At 41.3% G+C, this 24,336-nt stretch overlaps 1 protein-coding gene across 1 annotated transcript in view; it reads right to left on the bottom strand.

Moving 5' to 3' along the window:
- Positions 1-447: 447 nt before the first annotated feature.
- The window catches only part of LOC134344228 (GTPase NRas), a 59,422-nt gene continuing 35,533 nt past the window's right edge, over positions 448-24,336 (bottom strand). The window contains exons 5-6 of the mRNA XM_063043676.1: positions 14,682-14,805; positions 448-3,428 (exon numbers count right to left, since the gene is read on the bottom strand). Of these exons, the coding sequence (XP_062899746.1) occupies positions 14,686-14,805 (120 nt within the window). The 3' untranslated portion in view covers positions 448-3,428; positions 14,682-14,685. The remainder of the gene's footprint in view (positions 3,429-14,681; positions 14,806-24,336) is intronic.

Here is a 24,336-nt window from a genome sequence, read left to right as displayed (position 1 = left end):
TAAAAAAGTTTTAAGGAGATGTGACAACGTTATTGGCAGAAAACATCAGCTTCATCTGCAAAGGGTGTTCAGTCTCAGCTCCTGCAAACTGAAGCAAAAAAAAATGCTGTCTCTCAGAATCTCAACACTATTGAAGTCAATGGTTGTCAGTCTGTCCGAAGTAACAGCATATGTGCTAAACACAACCCTTGCCATTATATCTATGCTAATAGTTTAATTACATCAGAAAAGGTCATCAGGCTCAAGAGATCAACTTGAATCACTGAACATAATTGGAAACACATGTCAACATTAAATACAATCACAACCGCATACAATACCACAAAGGTTACAAACAGAAAAATTCAAAATAGTTTTCAAGTAAACCAATGCAGTTTAAAAAAAACTAATGTCTGATTTGCTAGCTTCCAGAGGCTACATGACAGAGCACTTTATGGAACATGGAACATTTGTTATGGTTTGATCTGATTACCTGAAATATCAAGTCAGTTTCTCTTTCCACAGAGGCTGCCTGACCTCCTGAGTGCTTACAGTATTTTCTGCTTTTATTTTTTAATTTTTGTATTTGTGTGGGAGGTTCTGAGCAGATTAGTCAGTTTTCACTATTTTGATGTCTTGATTCCGCTAATGAGTTAAATGAGCCCACCCATAACATCAACTGGGAATAATAATAAACAAAACTAGCCTGCAACTTCTGCTTCAATGGTCTTAATAAAAAAAATTTAGCCACACTTAAAAATAACTTAATGATGGCTTTGAGGTATCGGTGGGCCTAAGGAATTAGTTGCCAAAATAACCCTGATCTCATTTGAATGGCAAGGTGAACTGTCTACGCTTACTTATATTCTTTCCCTAATGGATAAGCAATTGTGTTAGTCAATCAATTATACAATGATTTTGACATTAGCTACAGATCTAGTGGTCAAAGCTTCCAGTTCCAAACTTTAACATGAAACTGGTATTTTCGAATTATCACCCGTATGTTTACTCAGAATAAAAACATGAAAACCATTTGCCCCAGTCTGTTCAACAGAAGACCACAGTTACTGAATATCCTGGAACAGCACGTAGCACATGGCAGAGAAAGAGACTAAATACTAAACACTGTCAAGATGGATCTGAACAAGCTGTCACTTCTAAACTGTAAATAGATGGAAAATAAATCAACTAGAAGAGACAAAAACAGCTAGGACTGCTAGTAAATCAAACATCATCTTTTTAAGCCTATATTAAGACTCGGGGTATTATAATTAAAAAATATCGTCAGAGCTCAAAATGTGATTAGGCAATAATGTTCAATGCAAAATTTGATTCAGTCTTTTTCAGGTGAAAGACTAACAGTGGTTATCAGAATATGTCACATTGAAAAACATATTTAACTTGATATTATTTACCCCCCCAAAAAACTGAATAACAGAACAAACAAGAGTTGAATGGCCTACTTCTGTTCCTTTCCTACCAGGTACAGGTGCCTCTACAGGCCACAAGCTTATTAATTTCTGGGGCTTGTCGAAGCTGAACAATAAATGCTACCGGCCCTCCTGACCTAGAGGCCATGATAAATGAACTCATGCAGGCAGGAGACAGTAGCCTATAAAACAAAGCAATACCTGCTGTAAACTAAAGATCACAACATAATGAACATTAAATTTAACCTAATATGAAAATGTTATTAAGGTGGGAACTTTGAAAAACCTGCAATGCCTGTGCAGAGCCAAGTATGGAATATTATGTCACATTGTGAACAAGATTTCAGACAGTGTGCATCTCTGCTATTTGGTATTGCACATCATTGTTAACAAACAAGTGATTTCCTGATTCAAACATGCCTTATTCTTGGAAATATTACAGAATTGTTCAGTTTTTGAATTAGTAATGTGGCATTTGATTACATCAAATATCCAAAAAAATCTTCCAAGTACTAAAGCTGTGTTTTCAAAGAAACAGTGTTCCCAAACAATAAGCATTTAATGTATTACTTTTATGGCCACAAAGCAGAATTTAGGAAAAGCTTAGATCTAAACCATGTTAAAGATTCCCTCTCCCTCCCCCACTACACACACAAAGAGAAGCCCAAGGATTGAATTATTCTTATAAAAACAAGGTTCTTTACTGCTTAGAAATATGTAGTGACTGGCTAGTGTTTCTAGCAAATTTGTTCTACATTTCCACCCACCTACAACTGTCATTGAACCACATCTCCAGAACAGTCTGCCAATAATGTTGCTTATCTTTGTAAGAAACAACTATGCTGAAAGAATTGATGAACATTCCTCAATATAGTGTGACAAGAGGGAAAATAAAGCACACATGGCCCTCCTTCCTTGCCTATTAATGCCCATAAGCAACTTCAGCCATGTACCTTGCTGTGGAAGTGAGTGTTAAAACTGGAAAGGGTTGATCCTTCACAACAAATCTGATTTGAATCACAGGCAGGTCAAGATTACCACAGTCATAAAATTATTCCAAAAGAAAACAAATCCTTTTTTTTGTACTTTTGACAAAATAAATTAAGAACCATGATAATTGATTGAGGGCACTGCTGAATCTTCTATTTTAATGCATGCCAGTCCATTGCTAAGGCAAGGCATTCCATGATTAAGCACAGACATTGCAGAGAAGTTGAGAAGAAAGCAATTCCACAGAAACACTGTATCCAGTTCCTGAAGCAGGATGGTGGACACACAACCTAGTCTTCATCAGGGCTACAATAATTTAGCAATGGAGGCAATTAAATATAAAGAATACACTCCTCATACTAAGTGTGGTACAACCACTTTGTGACTTTCTTGCACAGGTTAAAATAGTCAAATCGATTGATCTGCTATAATAGGTAATTGTGGCTACAATTTAACAGGATTGCATTTGCTGGTATCACAGCTGCAATGCTTTATTAACTTGAGTGTCCCTTTTAATACTTGGGGTTCATACTTGTATGAATTATCAATACAGATCTCATCATACTGATGGGCATTCCAAATTTGCAGGTCAAACAAACTGAATGAAAGGAAATTTGTTTATACATCCGGAATCTGTTTGACAAAAGTAGGTAGTCCTAGTAAGCACAAGGGTTCAAAACAGCTAAAATATTTGTTACAGTAAACAGGCACTTTATATTTAAAAAATCAGTTTGCACTCAGACTAGTCTGTACCACAGTCTGATAACACACCTGCAATATGACTTTGTTAGTGTACTATAAAATTAAATCCGGTACATTTAGTGTAATGCACAGAAAGAGAATGAGCAAATAGTGCACCTGTACCTAGTAAATCTATTGTACATCACAACAGTTCTTTTTTTTTAATATATATATATAAAAAGGGTCAGGTGGGGTCAGGAATTTTACACCAAAGAATGTTGGTCTTTTTTTTTCCATTTTTGCCCCGGTTTGTATATTTTACAGATCATATAGAAGGCATCCAATAACCTACAGGAGAAACATAAACAATTGTTAGAACAGTCACACATTCTGCAACCTGGTATTATAATGAGACATTCAGAAATACAGTTCAGACATTCTGCAACTCCAGTGGGTATTTCACACCTTAACATTAATTTCCTTAAAACATTAAATCTCTACATTTTCTCACCAACTGCTGGCAGGCCCACAGAACTCTGCCACCTGAAGATGCTGTGGATCAGAGGTCAGCAATCAGAGTTTGATTTCCTTTACCCTTTTTAAGGATTACCAGGGCTATTCTTTAGCAGTAACCAAAATCACCCCAATCCACTTGTACAAAAGGAATGAAAACAATAAACACGTTCATAACAAGAGCACTCATTGAAAATTCAACCAAAACTCAAATAAGCTTGGGCTCATTTTCAAACTGGAACAGCCAGGTACAATGAAAAGATTTCAATTCACCTTATTATAATCCATTTGGTGTACTCTATACCAGACATTGTAGTTTTAGTGCAGCAGTCCCCAACCACCGGGCTGCAGATGGGTACCGGCCCGCAAAGCATGTGCTGCCGGGCCACAAGGAAACGATATGATTTGGCAATTTGAGTCAGCTGCACCTTTCCTCATTCCCTGTCACCCCCACTGTGGAGCTTGAATGCACGCGAGGTTATTACCCGCGCGTCTTCCATATCAGTGTGGGAAGGAGATCAACTCCTCGAGCTTGCAAATGATGGCGGGCTGAAAAGTATGTTTGCCATAACATCTCCGCCGGCATTCTGGATCAAAATGAAGGCTAAATATCCTGAGGTAGCCACGAAAGCACTGAAAACGTTGCTTCCATTTCCAACATATCTCTGTAATGAATGCAACGAAAACTAAATTGCGGAATAGACTGGACATAAGGAACCCATTCGAGTATCGCTGTCTCCCATCACCCCTCAATGTTGCAGGGAAACAAGCCCAGGGCTCCCACTGATTCAGTGATATTGGTGTGCTGCAATGATTTTATATGTTCATACGGGGAAAATATGTGCTGTGTGTTTAATATCCAAATGTTACTTAAAATGATATGATGCTATTGACTTATAAGTGACTTATATAATAATTGCAGCACGGAAACAGGCCATCTCTGCCCTTCCAGTCCGTGCCGAACACTACCCTCACTAGTCCCACCGACCTGCACTCAGCCCATAACCCTCCATTCCTTTCCTGGCCATATACATATCCAATTTTTCTTTAAATGATAATATCGAACCTGCCTCTACCACTTCTACTGGAAGTTCATTTAACACTTACTTCAAGCTCCCCTGTCCTTCCCTGATAATTGACTTATCACTACATTCATGCGTGGAAAATATGCGCTGTGTGTTTAATACTAAATTTGTTAGATAAACCTTTTTAGAAACGAAATTGAGTGTATTAGCCATTTATCACCGATATTCCGGTCGTGATTAACCCCCACCGAACAGAATCGCCAAAAACGATTTGTAGAAAAAAAATCGGCACATACACGCATGTGCACTGGTGCCCGCGCAAGGCTTCATGGTCATTGTAGTCTTTTTGGGGTAAACGCAATGTATTTGACTGCTACTCTTGTCCGTTGGCAACCCTACACCCCCCCCCCCCGACAAGAATATTGTCAATATTAAACCGGTCCGCAGTACAAAAAAGGTTGGGGACCCCTGCTTTAGTGAACTAAAAAGTGGTAACTGTGAATAGATTTTAAGGCAAATTTGATTTCTAGATTTAAACAGAGAGATCAAATAAAAAAAACAAAACTAGCTTTAATGCTGTTGACAGGAAGACAACAATCTCATTGCTGTGGGAAGCAACCAGTGAGTGAGTGGAGCTTTGACTCGAGAGATTCTGGCAGTTTTGGCAGTTGGTCTGTGCAATCAAGTCAATCAAGATTTGAATAGATCAGACTCAGCAGAAAGCAACTGATTGGGCAGTTGAAGTCAGGTGACCAAGCATTTTGAAAAGCTCAAACAGATAAATAGAAGGGTAGCTCAAACAGAGTGGCCAGTGAAGGAGTGGAGCTTTGAGGAGAAGAGGCGGAGGACAAGCTTGCTCGCAGTTAGTCTTTACAATGCCTCCTGAGATGGTGATGTGCCTCTCATGTGAGATGTGGCAGTCTTGGGGGAACGCCCCTCTCCCGCAGAGTCACATCTGCCAGAAGTGCATACGGCTGGGCGACCTGGAAGACCGTGTAAGGAATCTGGAGCAGCAGCTGGATGACCTTCGACTCATAAGGGAGAATGAGGCAGTCATAGATGAGAGCTACAGGGAGGTAGTCACACCTAGGCTGTTGGAAGCAGGTCGTTGGGTGACAGTCAGAGAGGGGAAAGTGAAGGTGAGCAGACAGGTAGTGCAGAGCACCCCTGTAGCCATTCCCCTGAATAATAAGTTTACTGTCCTGGATACTGTTGGAGGGGACAACCGACCAGGTGTGAGCCATGGTGGCAGGGTCTCTGGCACTTAGTCTGACCCGGTGGTGCAGAAGGGTGGGACGGAGAAGAGGAGAGCTGTCGTCATTGGAGACTCTATAGTCACGGGAGCAGACAGGAGATTTTGTGGACATGAGAAGGACACCCACATGATTTGTTGCCTCCCGGGTGCCAGGGTCTGGGATGTCTCTGACCGGGTGCACGACATCCTGGTATGAGAGGGAAAGCAGCCAGATGTCGTGATACATGTTGGTACCAACAACATACGCAGGAAGAGGGATGAGGTCCTGAAATGTGAGTTGCAGGACCTAGGCAGAAGGCTGAAGAACAGGACCTCAAGGGTGGCGTTCTCAGGATTGCTGCCAGTGCTACGTGACAGTGATGGTAAGAATTGGAGGAGATGGCAGTTGAATGCATGGTTGAGGAGTTGGTGCAGGGAGCAGGGTTTTAGATTTTTGGATCATTGGGATCTCTTCTGGGGAAGGTGGGACCTGTACAGATTGGATGGGTTGCACCTGAACCCGAAGGGGAGCAATATCCTTGCAGGTAGGTTTGCTAGCATGGTTCGGGAGGGTTTAAACTAATTTGCAAGGGGGATGGGATCCGGAGCGATAGAGCAGTGAAAGAAGTGCATGGAGTAAAGCCAGATCTAACATACAGAGAGGCTTTGAGGAAAGAGAAGCAGAATAAAGGGTGTAAAGGTAGTAAGGCAGAAGGGCTGAAATGTGTGTACTTCAATGCAAGAAGCATCAGGAACAAAGGTGATGAACTGAAAAGCTTGGATACATACATGGAATTATGATGTAGTGGCCACTGGCACCAGGGCAGGAATGGATTCTCGACATTCCCGGATTTCAGTGCTTTAAAAGGGATAGCGAAGGGGGAAAAAGGGGAGGAGGGGTGGCATTACTGATCAGGGATACTATTACAGCTACAGAAAGGGTGGGTAATGTAGCAGGATCCTCTTTTGAGTCAGTATGGGTGGAAGTCAGGAACAGGAAAGGAGCAGTTATTCTACTGGGGGTATTCTATAGGCCCCCTGGTAGCAGCAGATTGTGATACAGAGGAGCAGATTGGGAGGCAGATTTTGGAAAAGTGCAACAATAACAGGGTTGTTATCATGGGTGACTTTAACTTCCCTATTGATTGGCACCTGATTAGTTCCAAGGGTTTAGATGGGGCAGAGTTTGTTAAGTGTGTCCAGGACGGATTCCTGTCACAGTATGTGGACAGGCCGACTGGGGGAATGCCATACTAGATCAAGTACTAGGTAATGAACCGGGTCAGGTCACAGATCTCTCAGTGGGTAAGCATCTAGGGGACAGTGACCACCGCTCCCTGGCCTTTAGCATTATCATGGAAAAGGATAGAATCAGAGAGGACAGGAATATTTTTAATTGGGGAAGGGCAAATTATGAGGCTATAAGGCTAGAACTTGCGAGTGTGAATTGGGATGATGTTTTTGAAGGGAAATGTACTATGGACAGGTGGTCAATGTTTACAGATCTCTTGCAGGATGTTAGGGATAAATTTGTCCCGGTGAGGAAGATAAAGAATGGTAGGGGGTGAAGGAACCATGGGTGACAAGTGAAGTGGAAGAAGGCAGCATACATGGGGTTTAGGAAGCAAGGATCAGATGGGTCTATTGAGGAATGTAGGGAAGCAAGAAAGGAGCTTAAGAAGGGGGCATGAGAAGGCCTTGGCGAGTAGGGCAAAGGAAAACCCCAAGCGTTCTTTCAATTATGTGAAGTAAAAAAGAATGACAGGAGTGAAGATAGGACCGATTCGAAATAAAGGTCGGAAGATGTGCCTGGAGGCTGTGGAAGTGAGCGAGGTCCTCAATGAATACTTCAGTATTCACCAATGAGGGGGAACTTGATAATGGTGAGGACAATATGAGTGAAGTTGATGTTCTGGAGCATGTTGATATTAAGGGAGAGGAGGTGTTGGAGTTGTTAAAATACATTAGGACGGATAAGTCCCTGGGATCTGACGAAATATTCCCCAGGCTGCTCCATGAGGCGAGGGAAGAGATTGCTGAGCCTCTGGCTAGGATCTTTATGTCCTCGTTGTCCACAGGCATGGTACCGGAGGATTGGAGGGAGGCAAATGTCCCCTTGTTCAAAAAAGGTAGTAGGGATAGTCCGCGTAGTTATAGACCAGTGAGCCTTGCGTCTGTGGTGGGAAAGCTGTTGGAAAAGATTCTAGAGATGGGATCTATGGGCATTTAGAGAATCATAGTCTGATCAGGGACAGTCAGCATGGCTTTGTGAAGGGCAGATTGTGTCTAACAAGCCTGATAGAGTTCTTTGAGGAAGTGACCAGGCATATAGATGAGGGTAGTGCAGTGGATGTGATCTATATGGAGTTTAGTAAGGCATTTGACAAGGTTCCACACGGTAGGCTTATTCAGAAAGTCAGAAGGCATGGGATCCAGGGAAGTTTGGCCAGGTGGATTCAGAATTGGCTTGCCTGCAGAAGGCAGAGGGTCGTGGTGGAGGGAGTACATTCAGATTCGAGGATTGTGACTAGTGGTGTCCCACAAGGATCTGTTCTGGGACCTCTACTTTTCGTGATTTTTATTAACGACCTGGATGTGGGGGTAGAAGGGTGGATTGGCAAGTTTGCAGACAACACAAGGTTGGTGGTGTTGTAGATAGTGTAGAGGATTGTTGAAGATTGCAGAGAGACATTGATAGATGCAGAAGTGGGCTGAGAAGTGGCAGATGGAGTTCAACCCGGAGAAGTGTGAGGTGGTACACTTTGGAAGGACAAACTCCAAGGCAGAGTACAAAATGACTGGCAGGATACTTGGTAGTGTGCAGGAGCAGAGGAATCTGGGGGTACATGTCCACAGATCCCTGAAAATTGCCTCACAGGTAGATAGGGTAGTTAAGAAAGCTTATGGGGTGTTAGCTTTCATAAGTCGAGGGACAGAGTTTAAGAGTCGCGATGTAATGATGTAGCTCTATAAAACTCTGGTTAGGCCACACTTGGAGTACTGTGCCCAGTTCTGGTCGCCTCACTATAGGAAGGATGTGGAAGCATCGGAAAGGGTACAGAGATTTACCAGGATGCTGCCTGGTTTAGAGAGTATGCATTAATAAGGGAGCTAGGGCTTTACTCTTTGGAGAGGAGACATGATAGAGGTGTACAAGATAATAAGAGGAATAGATAGAGTGGATAGCCAGCACCTCTTCCCCAGGGCACCACTGCTCAATACAAGAGGACATGGCTTTAAGGTAAGGGGTGGGAAGTTTAAGGGGGATATTAGAGGAAGGTTTTTTCCTCAGAGTGGTTGGTGCATGGAATGCACTGCCTGAGACAGTGGTGGAGGCAGATACAATAGTGAAGTTTAAGAGACTACTAGACAGGCATGTGGAGGAATTTGAGGGGGCTTATATGGGAGGCAGGGTTTGAGGGTCAGCACAACATTGTGGGCAGAAGGGCCTGTAATGTGCTGTACTATTCTATGTTCTATAACTCTTACTCAATGTCATATTCAGCACCCATTTATGCTAATCACACACCATTCCCATTTTAAATCCCATTAAGTCCAAAGTTTACCACTCCTCTACACAAGTGATGATTTGTAGAGGCCAATTATCCTACCTACCAACTGGTTTTTACAATGTGGAGGGAAAACAGAGCACCTGGACAGAACCACCACCACCCCTCTCTAGTCACAAGTGTCACACAGAAAGTACAGCAGAACTGGGTAGACCCAAGTTGCTGGTGGTGTAAGGCAACAGCTCTATCAATGGTGTCTCTGTGCCAGCAAACAAAGATACAATAGAAAAATACCTAAAAAGTGAGATTAGGTATCAGTTATAGAATGACTGACCTTGTACTGTGAAGTATTAAGGATGAAAGAATTTTCAAAAATTCTTAATTTCTCAATAGACACATGACTAAGGTGAAAACATGAGTACAAAGGTGACAAATATCAGAATGAATAATAAACTACGAAACAAGAGAGAATGGATCAAAAAAGTGGGAAATAGTGTTCCAGTGCTAGAACCACATTTAAATAGTTCTGGAAAAGAAATTGGAAGTACAAAGTAAAAATGTGGATTGCAACTTATGGATTTATAATTCTAATAGAGAAGCTGCAAAATAAAGTGTTAATGAACTAGAAGAATAGTACAACAACAGAGCTATGATGCATTTAGGTAGGGAGAAAAGGGTTGATGTATGTGAAACAAGTGCAGTAACAGGGTGAAGGCTTTGAGGTAATAGATTCATGCATTCTGGAAGATATTTTAACAATTTATGTGAAATAGCATACAGAGTACCATGAACTCTTCTAGAACTAAGCAGTACTGGCGCACCTGAAGGATGCATGCTTAGGCCATTGCTTAACTCGCTCTACACCCACGACTCTATGGCTAGGCACAGCTTGAACACCATCTACACACAACGATTTGCCAACGACACAACTATGGATGACAGAATTTCAGATGGTGACGGGGCAAGATAGTTCAGCTGGTTGAGGGGGGTTGCAGCAACAAGCTTGCATTCAGTGGTAGGTAAGACCAAAGAACTGATTGTAGACTTCAGAAAAGGGAAGTTGAGGGAATACACACCAGTCCTCATCAAGGGATCAGAAGTGGAAAGGTGAGCAGTTTCAAGTTCCTGGATGACAACATCTCTGAAAATCTATCCTAGGCCCAACTTATTGATGAAATTACAAAGGAGGCATGATAGCGGCTATATTTCATTAGGAGTTTGAGAAGAATTGGTATGTCAAAGATGCTCGCCAATTTCTACAGATGTAACCTGGAGAGCATTCTGATATGGAGGGGTCACTGCACAGGATCAGAAAAAGCTGCAGAAACTGTAAACTTGGACAACTTTAAAATGGGCACTAGCCTCCCCAGCATCCTGGACACCTTCAAAAGGCAATGCCTCAAAACAGTAGCATCCATCATTAAGAGCCCCTATCACCCAGGACCTGCCCTCTTCTCATTACTATCATCAAGGAGGTAGTATAGGTGTAATGCCCTGGTTAACATCTTTACTGCTATGCTGTAGGTATTTCATTTAGCAGTTCTGTAAGAGCAGTCTGTTCTGCTTTCAGCCTGTTTGGGTTAATGTTGAAGATAAGGGATGATGAGGAATATGTGCTATCCAATTAGGATGCTGGAACTGCGGGCAGGTTTCCTTGGTGAGGGATACTGAGGATTGTCTTGGAGTTTTGGTTTGGCAGGAGATGAAGAAAGAAAATGCTGGCGAGAACTGGTTATAGGATATGACCCAGTGGGAGACCTGTTTATTCAAAATGGATTGCAAGCGATGTTCGGAAGGTGGTGTGTGCTTTCACGCTGACCGAGGGCCCAGCACGTGAGTGACCAAGAAGTTCAAGATGAGCTCCAACTTGTGCACACTTGACTGCTTAATTACAATGGGCCCTTTTCTTTTTGTTTTTCTTTACTAACTCTTAGGATTCATAAATACAATTTCTTTAATTGTATACTGTGTTATTTCCTGGCACTAATTTGAAACAGGGTTGCAAATTACACAGCATCCACACAAACTAGGGTTTGGGGTGGGAGAGCAGTTTCAATCTCACAAGTTTGGCAGGGCCAGAGAGTGCCTTCCCTAGACTTCTGGAGCCAAGGGAGCCAAGGAAGCCAGGAAACACACTCAACATTTCAGGAACAGCTCCTTCCCCTCCACCATCAGATTTCTGAATGGACAATGTACCCATGAACACCACCTCAGTAATTTCCCCTTCTCTTTTTGCATTACTTATTTAATTGGATTTAACTTTTTATATATACTTATTGCAATCATAGCTTTTACTGCAAAACAACAAACTTCAAGACACATGCCAGTGATGCATGCCCTTTTCTCACTGTTACCACCAGGTAGGAGGTACAGAAGCCTGAAGGCACACACTCAGCGAATCAGGAACAGCTTCTTCCCCTCTGCCATCTGATTCCTAAATGGATATTGAACCCTTGAACACTACCTCACTTTTTTAATATATATTATTTCTGTTTTTAGCATGTTTTTAATCTATTCAATATATGTATACTGTAATTTATTTATTATTGTTTTCTTCCTTCTATATTATGTATTGCAATGAACTGCTGCTGCTAAGTTAACAAATTTCACATCACATGCTGGTGATAATAAACCTGATTCTGAGTTAAAAGGGATGTAGAAATAGTGGAGAAAATTCAAAAGATTTATCAAGATAATACCAGAATTGAAACTGCTGAATGGATCCTGACCCGGATCTGGGCCGTACCCTCCAAATATCCAGACCTGCCGCTCGGTTTTTTTGCACTACCTTACTTTCCAGTTTTCTATTTTCTATTTATGATTATAATTTAAAATTTTAATATTGACTAATTTTTACTATTTTTAATATTTAATATTTGTAATCAAGGGAGCAGAAAGCACAGAATCAAATATTGCTATTATGATTGTACGTTCTAGTATCAATTGTTTGGCGACAATAAAGTATAAAGTATACCAATCAGGAAAGAATGAAAAACTTGGAGAGGGTGCAGAAGAGAATTACAAGGATGCTGCCTGGACTAGAGGGCTTAAGTTATAGGGAGAGGTTGGCTACACTGAACTTTTATTCCTTGTAGTGTAGGGACATAATTGGTGGCCTCACAGAAGTTTATAAAATCATGAGGGTTACAGATAAGATGCATCGTTGTAGTCTTTTCCCAGATTTGAGGAGTCCAGAGCTAGGGGACAGTGATACAAGAGGACAGATTTAAGAGGGACCTGAGAGGTATCTCAGAGGGTGATGAGCACTTGGAACTTGTTACCAGAAGAAATGGTCAAGAGGGTACAATTGCAAAATTTAAGAGGCATTTGGATAGGTAGATGAAGGGAAGGGCTTAGGCTTTGGGACAAATGTGAACCAGGACCAGAAGAGAGGATGCTGTGGTTGCAATGGACCAGTTTCCATGCTGTATTACTTATGACTTTAGAGAAAATGAGGAAATGATAAAGAAGGATATGTAATAAGGCTAGTGAGGAGATTCATGTCTCTGAATTTGTATGATAAGTACTTTTTTCTCTTTCCCTTCCTTTTTCATTTCTTAATGCTTGCTAAAAGAATTGTTTTCCTTGAACATGTTCCAATTACAGTGAAATATCAGTGAGTTAAAAGACATCAAAAGCTTGTTACAGATGCAGACTAACCTGCTTAGTTAGTCTCGTGTCTTCTGTTCTTACATCACATCACAAGAATGTTCAGGCAGTGTTGGAATTGCGTACAAAAGAAAATATTTACTTGGCTTCACAGAATTCTTAGAGATGGTATATATAATTATCTGGATAGACAGGGTCTGATTAGGAACAGTCAACATGGATTTGTGCGTGGAAGGTCATGTTTGACAAATCTTATTGAATTTTTTGAAGAGGTTACTAAGAAAGTTGATGAGGGTAAAGCGGTGGATGTTGTCTATATGGACTTCAGTAAAGCCTTTGACAAGGTTCCACACAGAAGGTTAGTTAGGAAAGTTCAATGGTTAGGCATTAATATCGAAGTACTAAAATGGATTCAGCAGTGGCTAGATGGGAGACACCAGAGAGTAGTGGTGGATAACTGTGTGTCAGATTGGAGGACAGTGTGAAGCGATCTGCCTCAGGGATCTGTACTGGGTCAAATGTTGTTTGTCATATATATTAATGATCTGGATGATGGGGTGGTAAATTGGATTAGTAAGTATGCAGATGATACTAAGATAGGTGGCGTTGTGGATGATGAAGTAGGTCTTCAAAGCTTGCAGAGATTTAGGCCAGTTAGAAGAGTGGGCTGAAGGATGGCAGATGGAGTTTAATGCTGATAAGTATGAGGTGCTACATTTTGGTAGGACTAATCAAAATAGGACATACATGGTAAATGGTAGGGCATTGAAGAATGCAGTAGAACAGGGGGATCTAGGAATAATGGTGCATACTTCCCTGAAGGTGAAATCTCGTGGACAGGGTGGTGAAGAACGCTTTTGGTATGCTGGCCTTTATTAATCAGAGCATTGAGTATAAGAGTTGGGATGTACTGTTGAAATTGTATAAGGCATTGGTAAGGCCAAATTTGGAGTATTGTGTACAGTTCTGGTCACCGAATTATAGGAAAGATGTCAATAAAATTGAGAGAGTACAGAGGAGGTTTACTACAATGTTGCCTGGGTTTCATCTCCTAAGTTACAGAGAAAGGTTGAACAAGTTGGGTCTTTATTCTTTGGAACGTAGAAGGTTGAGGGAGGACTTGATAGAAATATTTAAAATTATGAGGGGGATAGATAGAGTTGACGTGGATAGGCTTTTGCCATTGAGAATGCAGGAGATTGAAACAAGAGGACATGAGTTGAGAGTTAAAGGGTAAAAGTTTAGGGGTAACATGAGAGGGAACTTCTTTACTCAGAGAGTGGTAGCTGTGTGGAACGAGCTTCCAGCAGAAGTGGTTGAGGCAGGTTCTATGTTGTCGTTTAAAGTTAAATTGGATAGGTATATGGACAGGAAAGGAATGGAGGGTTATGGGCTGAGTGCAGGTCAGTGGAACTAGATGAGAGTATGAGTTCGGCACGGACTAGAAGGGCCGAGATGGCCTGTTTCCATGCTGTAATTGTAATATGGTTATATGGTTATAACTGACATGAATCTGTGGGTAGTTCATCTAACAGTCAATTTAATTTGCTAATATACAAATGACCCTAATCCAATTAAAAATAAACCTGCCTCTTGGTTGCAGGTATAGAAACAGATATTTTGAGCATGGATTATATTCCATTGTCCTGGCTGAATAGAACTGAGAAGTTTAAAATAAACACACATACACACACACACAAATATTACCTACCTAATTACATAATGATGCATTTTAACCCCAAGCAACCTTGGTTTCTATCATCTTGACTGTTGAGTTTTATCATTCTGTATTGCCGAATCTCTCGTACCAGTGTGTAAAATGCATCTTCAACTCCCTTTAATTCAAATACAACATTCTGTCAATTGCTTGATAGAGAACAGATATATTCAAATATAGTCATCAGTAATAGACGTCTATTAACATTTAAAAACAAGAGTATACAAATATATATACCTGTAGTCAATATAATGCTTTCAGAGATTCTTAACTTCAAATTCATACAAATATTAATATTTTTACTACAATGGCTCTTTTAGTCAGAATGCTTGCCTATTGCATCTTAGGCCATAGTTGTGCAAGATCATATTGGTATGTAGATAACTATATTTTACAACATACCAAAATATAATTAAGTCTTATCATTTTACAACTTCAACATCAGTTTTATATCTTCTGTAAAGATTAGCTCTAAACAGATCTTTCAAACTCCAACAAACTGGCAAGTCTTATTGTACCAAGCACTTCATTAAAGAACTTCAGTTGAGCCTTCTCTAATATCTCTGGTAGTAAACTCATTTTAAATCAGACAGCTTTTAAAATTAGTCAAACACTATGTAACAGTCACATTAAATTCAACTAAAAAATATGTAGTTGTTAAATGCTCTATTTCAACTAGACATGTTCAGTGAGTACGTTATATCTTACAATAAGAAGTTGGGCTTATTGAGCATATGGCTCCAAACACAAAGAAAAGTTGACCAATATTCTTTCCTCTCACAGCCATCCAAAAAAGGGATGAAGATTAAGACTAGAAACCAGACTTAAACTCATTGTTTACAATGGAGAGCTGTAATCCATAGCCTCCTTGACAACCCCAAGACATCGTCTGTCTACAGCAGGCACTTCACAGAAGTGCAGAGATACCACAATATGTTTCAGCAAAAGCATCAAAAATCTACTGGTAAGATAAATGAACCAACATTAAAAAGCCTTTCCCAGGCCAACCCATTTTGCTTTAATGTCAGGCCATATGATCTACATGCCAGGTACCTGACTCCCAGACACCATTCTGTGCTCCATTGCCAAATTACAGAGGAAATGATTGTCTCAAGCTCTCTTGAAAAAGAAATATCCAACTGACTTGTGGAAATCTCTAGCCAATGAATGCTCAAGATGGAGGAGCAGCATTTGGTTAGATGTTGAGTCCATCCATTAATCAAACATTAGCCTCATCCGCCACAATGACTTGTACAACTAGAGATGCCTGGGGTTACCAAAATGAACTACAACCACTGGAATCCTTCAGAATCCATTTTACTTGGACTGGTTTACTCGATTTAGTTACATGGACAGTCCACAGAGGACTGAAGGGGTGACTGCATTAAAAAATATATATTTTCAGTGTTGATAGGAAATAAAACTTGGTTGAATCAAATGTGCCCTCAATAAAGAGCAGGCACGATAGCATTTGCTTGTCTTACAGATCATGTCAACAACTAAATTTTGTACTAGAGTAGATGATTTCGGTTCCTCAAAATACATCTAGGTTTAAAGATAAGGAAGTCAAACTTTGGGTGAAGAAGGGTCATCTCTGAACACTACCTAGTGATCCTGCTGGCAGAATAGACAAATTTGAATTATTGTGGACACAAGAAATACATGCTGGAAATCCAGAGTCTCTCACACACTCACACACACACACACAATGCTGAAAGAAATCAGCAGGTCAGGCAGTATTTATAGAGGAAACAACAGTCAACATTTTGGGCGAGATCCTTCATCAGGACACTTGTGGGTGCAAGAACTATACACAATTAGTCCATTCACATTTAAAAACTCCCCACAGATTCTCTCTCTTCAGTGATCGGGTATCACCAGATTATTGCCCACCCTGTTTCCCATGAGCTGAATGGTTTGACAGCACGGTTCAGAGGACAGATAAAAGTCAAATTACTGGGGGTCGAAAGACACATGTAGGCTAAAGCTTTAAGGGCAGGAGGTCTCTCACCAGAAAAGTACAGTAGTTTAAAAAAAATTCTTTATGACAAACTTCATTTTCCCATATATCACCATGGTACTTAATGCATTGTAGGCCAGCTCCCTGAACCACAATTTTAATAACTATATACAGCACTTAAGAGGTCAGCACCTACCAGGGAGGAGGAAGAAGACAAATGAAGTGGGGGCATGGTGGGGGGGGGAACACAAATAGCATCTTACTGGAATCCAGGTGTCCCCCGCTTCTCCAACATTGGCTTTACGACGGTTGCTGTTACGAAAGACCTACATTAGTTACCTGTTTTCGCTAACAGAAGGTGCTTTCACTGTTACGAAAAAAGGCAGCACGCAGCAGCCAAGCAGCCAAGGTCCTCCCCAGAACTGCATTCTAGCTGGCATTGCTTAAACACGTGTCTGTAAGCATCTGTGCTTTATGTCAATTTATTCTGAACATCCATTAGCAAGATGAGTTCTAAGGTATTGGAAAAACCTAAAAGAACTCATAAGGGTGTTACACTTAGCGTAAAACTAGACATAATTAAGCGTTTTGATTGTGGTGAATGAAGTAAGGATAAAGTGAGTGGAAGTTGATGATGATGATGTTGAAGAGGTTTTGTCAACCCATGACCAAGAACTGATAGAGGAAGAGCTGATGAAGAGTGAAGTCATCCAGGAGCTGAACATGAAGCAACTGTGTGAGATTTTCGCTGCAATTGACAACAATGATTGCAGAAAAGTACGACTTTAACTTTGAAAGGGTACATAGGTTTAGAGCATATTTGTAGGATGGTTTGAGTGCTTACTAAGAACTGTATGATAGAAAAATGCACGAGGCTAAGCAGTCAAGCATACTGTCATTTTTCAAGCCTTCCAGATCAGCCACAGCAGACGACGAACCTCGACCTTCGACATCGAGGCAGGCAGACATAGAAGAAGATGAGCTGCCTGCCCTGATGGAAACAGATGGCGATGAGATGACACCCCAGTGTCCCACCACCCCAACCTCCAATGACTCAGCCTAACACACCATCATCAGTGTGCTCGCTGTCTTCCCGATTCCGGTAAGTGATACTACACCGTACATACATTATTTCTACTTTATATAGGCTGTGTATTTTTATGTGTTATTTGGTATGATTTGGCAGCTTCATAGCTTAAAGGTTACTGGAGAGAGTGTTTCTGCCAAGAGCACTTGCGCCGAGTGTTTCTGCTGAGAGCGCCTGCGTGAGAGTTTTGCTACGGTGGACAGTGCAGCAATGATTGCAGAAAAGAATTTCTACTTTATATAGGCTGTGTATTTATCATATCATTTCTGCTTTTACTATATGTTACTGTTATTTCAGGTTTTTATGAGTTATTTGGCATGATTTGGTAGGTTATTTTTTGGGTCAGCGAACGCTCACAAATAAATAAATGGTAATTGCTTCTTCACTTTACGACATTCCGGCCTATGAACCGTTTCACGGGAACGCTCTACCTTCGCATGGCGGGGGAAATCTGTACTGAGTTCGCAAATGGCCAAACAAGTATCAGTTTGCACTGTTTCTACAAATCTAATAAAGTGACATTCCAGGCGTGTACAAACTTAATCAAACTTAATCGTGTGCAAAGAATAATCAAGGCTGCACCAGCAGGTTTGCTCAGTAATAACTTGGCACTGGAGATGTCTAGTATAGAACCTAATGATTGAGAAACTTTAATATCTTGAAATATAAAGATGCTATCAATAACAAGAAGATGTGGTTTAGTGTTTAGGCTCTTTCAACACTAGCTTTAGAAATAGACAAGAGCAAATTCCTGAGTAAAGGTAGGTAAGGAATTACAGTTTTGAAATCTTGGCAAAAAGCAAGCCTGAAAGGGAGACAGAAGAGGAAAGACACAAGGTGCTTTAATGTACTTTGACCTGTCAAAAGCTACTAAACATCCAAATACAAAAACAGACTTTTTGCAATTCTGGAATCAGTACATGGATCTCAAGTAAGAGAATTTAATAAAAAAAAATCACTACTGAAAGAACAGTTTATTTATCATTCTTGGCTAGCTTGTATTGTAACAGGGAGGGAGTGGGAGGAGGGTGGGCTAGTGATATTAAAATAGCATCAATATGGCTAGTGATATTAAAATGATCTTAATGTTGTTCAGTTTAATACAACCAGCAGTGTAATATACAGATGTTGAGGTAGGACAGGTTTCAAAGCTGGATCCAAGATGCAGGAAAATAGATGCTCCTCTACCTTGAGTTCACTTTCCTGACTGATCTCCATGTTCCTAGATTCTTTAGTAATCAAAATGCTGTGGATTTTAAGATTCAAGATCAAAAGTACATTTATTATTAAAGAATATTTAAATTAGACATCTTGAGATTTGCTTGCTTACAGGCAGCCACAAAGCAAGAAACCCAAAGAACCCAATTATAAAAGAGGGGAAAAACACACACAGCTTGCAAACAAAAGCTAACCGATTGAGTCCTTCAATCCTCTCCCCGGAGCAGCCAGAGTAGTAGGCTCAATCCTCAATCTCAGTTCATATTAGCAAGGCAGAAACGCCACAGAACTCAGAGACGACAGACACTGGAGGAGGAATGGACATCGCGGGACAGTGAGTGAGATCAGCCTAACCCTTGGCTCTGGTCCTAACACTCAAGGCTTTCCAGTCTATCTGGGCTGGTGTTTACAGTGTCCAAGCACTGGGTACTGCCTCGCCCTAGAGCCAGCCCCCAGTGCAGCGACACACCCCAACTGCACCAAACTGACTCGGTGCTGGGAGCAATCCAACCTCGGTTAGGTGGATGGGCATCAAAACTCTTCCACATCGAGTCCTCTCCAACAGTGACAGCAATACTAACTTCACCCCGTTTTGAACACGTTGCATTCTAGCTTTGTGATACACCAGCATGACTCATCCTTCAAATCAGCTTCCCCTTCGCTTGCTTCTTCATTGTTTGCAGTGATGGTTGACAACAATCACTTCAGAAAAGGTTTTGTTAATCATACTTTTTGCCTTCTGAACTATCAGTAAGCTGTCACACAACTTCAGTAGCGTCATCTTAAACCGTAAGTAAGTTTTGCCCATGAATACCCAACTCCCTCATCCGCAGCCCTCTGGGATAGAGAACACTACAAGTTCATCTTAGTCCTTAAGTAGCCTCTGATCCTGACACCAAGACTTGTTGCGGACTCTCCAGGCAAAAGAAACCATTTCAACATCTGTTGCAATTATCTCATAAAATGCAATAAAATCACTTCACATTCTTTAAAACTCCAGTAAGGAGACCATCCTGCTTGCACTTTCTTCGAATGACATCTTCATCCCACAAGTAGTTGATTCATAGAAATGTACAACACACAACATAGCTCTCAATCAACTGTGCCTGTGCTGTTCAACAGTTATTTTGGTTACACCCATGTCCCAACTTCTGATTACACTACTGGGAGTCATCCAATAAAAATACATGTCAGGTTCTGCCTTCACCACTCTTTCAGCTGCAGAGTTCCGATCCCCACCCCTCCCTATCTCAATTTCCCTCAGCACTTCCCATTAACTAAATTAACCTGATGTCCCCTAGTTACTGATCTTTCTGCTCAGGTAATAGGTCATAAGACCATAAGACATAGCCGCAGAATTAGGCTATTCGGCCCATCGAGTCTACACTGTTATTCCTTAATGGCTGATTTATTTTCCTCTCAACCCATTCTCCTGCTTTCTCCCAGTAACTTGACGCACTAACCAAGGTCCTATCAACCTTGTAGAAATTCTCCTCACCTCTAAGTGGACACCCCCCTGCCCTCCCCATTCTGAGATTATGCCCTCAGGTCCTAGATTCCACCCACAACCACTATCTAGGCCTTTCAATATTCAGTAGGTTTCAAAGAGATCCATACTCATTCAACTGAACACCAGCAACTACAGGGCCAAAGCCATCAAATGCTCATGTTAACCCTTTCATTCCTGGGATCCTTCTCGTGAATCTCCTCTGGACCCTCTCCACTGCCAACACTTCCTTTCTTAGATAAGGGGCCCAAAACTCCATTCAATACTCCAAGTGTGATCTGACTAATGCATTTTCTTTTTAGCCTCAGAATTACATCCTTCCTTTTGTATTCTAGCCCTCTTGAAATGATTGCCTTCCTTACCATCAATCCCTGTGGCACACCACTAATCACTGACAGCCAATTAGAAAAGACCCCCTTTTTTCCCCTCTCTGCCTCCTGCCTGTCAGCCAATCTTCTATCTATACTAGTCTTGTTATTTTCACAAATAATTCCAACAGATTTGTCAGACAAGATTTCACCTTTAGAAAACCATGCTGATTAGGCCTATTTATCACATGCCTTCTAGGACCGTGAAACCTCATCCTTAATAATAGACTCCAACATCTTTTCAACCATAAAAATCAGGCTAACGGCCTATAATTTCCTTTCTTCTGCCTCCCTCCTATCTTAAGAGTGGAGTGACATTTGCAAATTTCAGTCCTCTGGAACCATTCCAGTGATTCTTGAAAGATGATTACTAATACCTTCACAATCTCTTTGGCTACCTCTTTCAGAACCCTGGGGTGTAGTCCATCTGGTCCAGGTGACTTCCGTATCTTCAGATTTTTCAGATTCCCAAGCACCTTCTCCTTTGTAATAGAAACAATACTCACTTCTGCCCCCTGACACCCTTGCATTTCTGGTCTTCTGCTAGAGAAGGGGTTCCCAACCATTTTCTATGTCATGGACCCCTACCAGTAACAGAGTGGTCTATGAACTGCAGGTTGGGAACCTCTGTGCTAGAGTCTTCCATGAGTGAAGACTGATGCTAAATACTTACTCAGTTTGCTGCCATTTCTTTGTCCCCCATTACTAGTTCTCCAGCATCATTTTCCATGGTCTATTACCCATTCCCATCCCTCCTTTACTCTTTTTATCTCTAAAAAACCTTGTGTCCTCTTTTATATTATTGGCTAACTTACCTTCATATTTCATCTTTTCTCTCTTTAGAGCTTTTCTAATTGCCTTATGTTTGTTTTTAAAAGCTTCCAATCATTGACCTTCCCATTAATTTTTGCTTTTTTTTATATATATACCCTTACTTTTATGTTGCCTTTGCCTTCCCTTACCAGTCATGGTTGCCTCTGAGAATACTTCTCCATCTTCCAAATCTCCCCCAGAAACACCAACCATTGTTGTGCTGTTGCCAATCTTACTAATCCCCTTCCAATCAACTTTGGCCAGTGCCTCTCTCATGCCTCTGTAATTCCCTTTACTCCACTGTAATTCTGATACATCCGATTTTAGCTTCTGCTTCTCAAAACCTGCAAGGTGAATTCTACATTATGATCACTGTCTCTAAGGAATCCTATACCTTAAGCTCCCTAATCAAAGCTGAGTCACTACATAACACCCACTTCAGAATTGCCATTCCCCTAGTAGGTTCAACCACAAGCTGCTCTAAAAAACCTTTTTATACGCATTCTACAAATTCCTTCTCTTGTGATCCAGCACCAACTAGATTTTCCCAACCTACCTGCATATTCAAATCATGCATGCTTGTTTTTATAATTTGTAGCCAACATTCTGGCTACTGTTTAGAGGTATATAACACCTATCAGGGTTTTTTTTACCCTTGCAGTTTCTTAACTCTACCCACAAGAATTCTGCTTCTTCCGATCCTACGTCACCTCTTTCTAAGGATTTGATTTCAGATTTTACCAAAACAGCCACTCCATCCCCACTGTCTACCTGCCTGTCCTTTCGATCATAATGTGAATCCCTGGATGTTAGCTCCGAACGATGATATTCTCTCAGCCATGACGCACAGATATAGCAGCAGAATTAGGCCATTTGACCCATCCAGTCTGCTCCACCATTTCATCATGGCTGATCCAATATTCCTCTCAGTCCCAATCTCTTGCCTTCTACCCGTATCCCTTCATGTCCTGACCAATCAAGAATCTAGCAACCTCCATATAAAGACTTTGTCTCCACAGCTACCCATGGCAAGTCGTCCAGATTCACCACTCTCTAGCTAAAGAAATTACTCATCTCCATTGTACTGTCTCAGTACTTCTATATTTGTGTGCTGTAGCACTTTTTTATGCACAGTTATTTTGTAAATAACACTATTCTCTGCATTTCTGGTCAGATGCTAAATGCATTTCATTGGCTTTGTATCTCTACTCGGCACAATGACAATAAAGTTGAATCTAATCTAATCTAATCGGACCATCCTCTACTCTGGTCTAAGACTGTCCCACCATAGGAAACGTCCTCTCCACATTCACTTTATCAAGGCCTTTCACCATTCAATAGGTTTCAATGAGGTCACCCTGAGACCGCATTCTTAATAATTGACTCCAACACCTTCCCAATCACTGAGGTCAGATTAACCGGCCTATAGTTTCCTTTCTTCTTTCTCTCTCCTTTCTTGAAGAGTGGAGTGTCATTTGCAATTTTCCAGCGTTCCAGAATGTTGGCACTTGGCCAAGTGGTTAAGGCATTGGACTGAAGGTCGTGAGTTTGAGCTCAGCTGAGGCAGCGTGTTGCGTCCTTGAGCAAGGCACTTAACCACACATTGCTCCTGCATGTTTATAGCCCAGCGGCGGCAGTTGGTGCAGTATGGACAAGACAAGAACCCTTCCAGAATCTAGTGATTCTTGAAAGATCATTACTAATGCCTCCACAATCTCTTCAGCCACCTCTTTCAAAATCCTAGGGCAGCGGTCCCCGACCACGGGGCTGCAAAGCATGTGCTACCGGGCCGTGAAGAAACCTTTCCTCATTCCCTGTCACCCACTGTTGAGCTTGAACGCATGCAAGGTCATTACCCGCGTGTCATCCATGTCAGCGCGGGAAGGAGATCAACTACTCGAGCTTGCAAATGACGGTGGGCTGAAAAGTATGTTTGACATAACATCTCTGCTGGCATTCTGGATCAAAGTCAAGGCTAAATATCCTGAGATAGCCACGAAAGCACTGAAAACGTTGCTTCCATTTCCAACATATCTCTGCGAAGCGGGCTTTTCTGCAATGAATGCAACGAAAACTAAATTGCGGAATAGACTGGACACCAGGAACCCCCTTAGAGTATCGCTGTCTCCCATCACCCCTCGATAGGACCGTCTTGTTGCAGGGAAACAAGCCCAAGGCTCCCACTGATTCAGCGATATTGGTGTGTTGAAATGATTTTATATGTTCATACAGGGAAAATATGTGCTGTGTGTTTAATATCCAAACATTACTTAAAATGTTATGATGCTATTGACTTATATAACCATATAACAATTACAGCACGGAAACAGGCCAACTCTGCCCTTCTAGTCCGTGCCGAACGCTACCCTCACCTAGTCCCACCGACCTGCACTCAGCCCATAACCCTCCATTCCTTAACCAATTTTTTTTTAAATGATAATATCGAAACTGCTTCTGCCACTTCTACTGGAAGTTCGTTCAACGCTTACTTCAAGCTCCCCTATCCTCCCCGATAATTGACTTATCACCATATTCATGCAGGGAAGCTATGCGCTGTGTGTTTAATATTAAATTTGTTAGATAAACCCTTTTAGAAACGAAATTGAGTGTATTAGCCACTTATCACCTATATTCCAGTCGTGATTAACACCCCCCCGAACAGAATCGCCAAAAATGATTTGTAGAAAAAAATCGGC

The sequence above is a fragment of the Mobula hypostoma genome, chromosome 3 (assembly GCF_963921235.1).
Source record: "Mobula hypostoma chromosome 3, sMobHyp1.1, whole genome shotgun sequence".
Classification (NCBI taxonomy): Eukaryota; Metazoa; Chordata; class Chondrichthyes; order Myliobatiformes; family Myliobatidae; genus Mobula; species Mobula hypostoma.
This window is presented reverse-complemented; position numbering and strand designations above follow the sequence as displayed.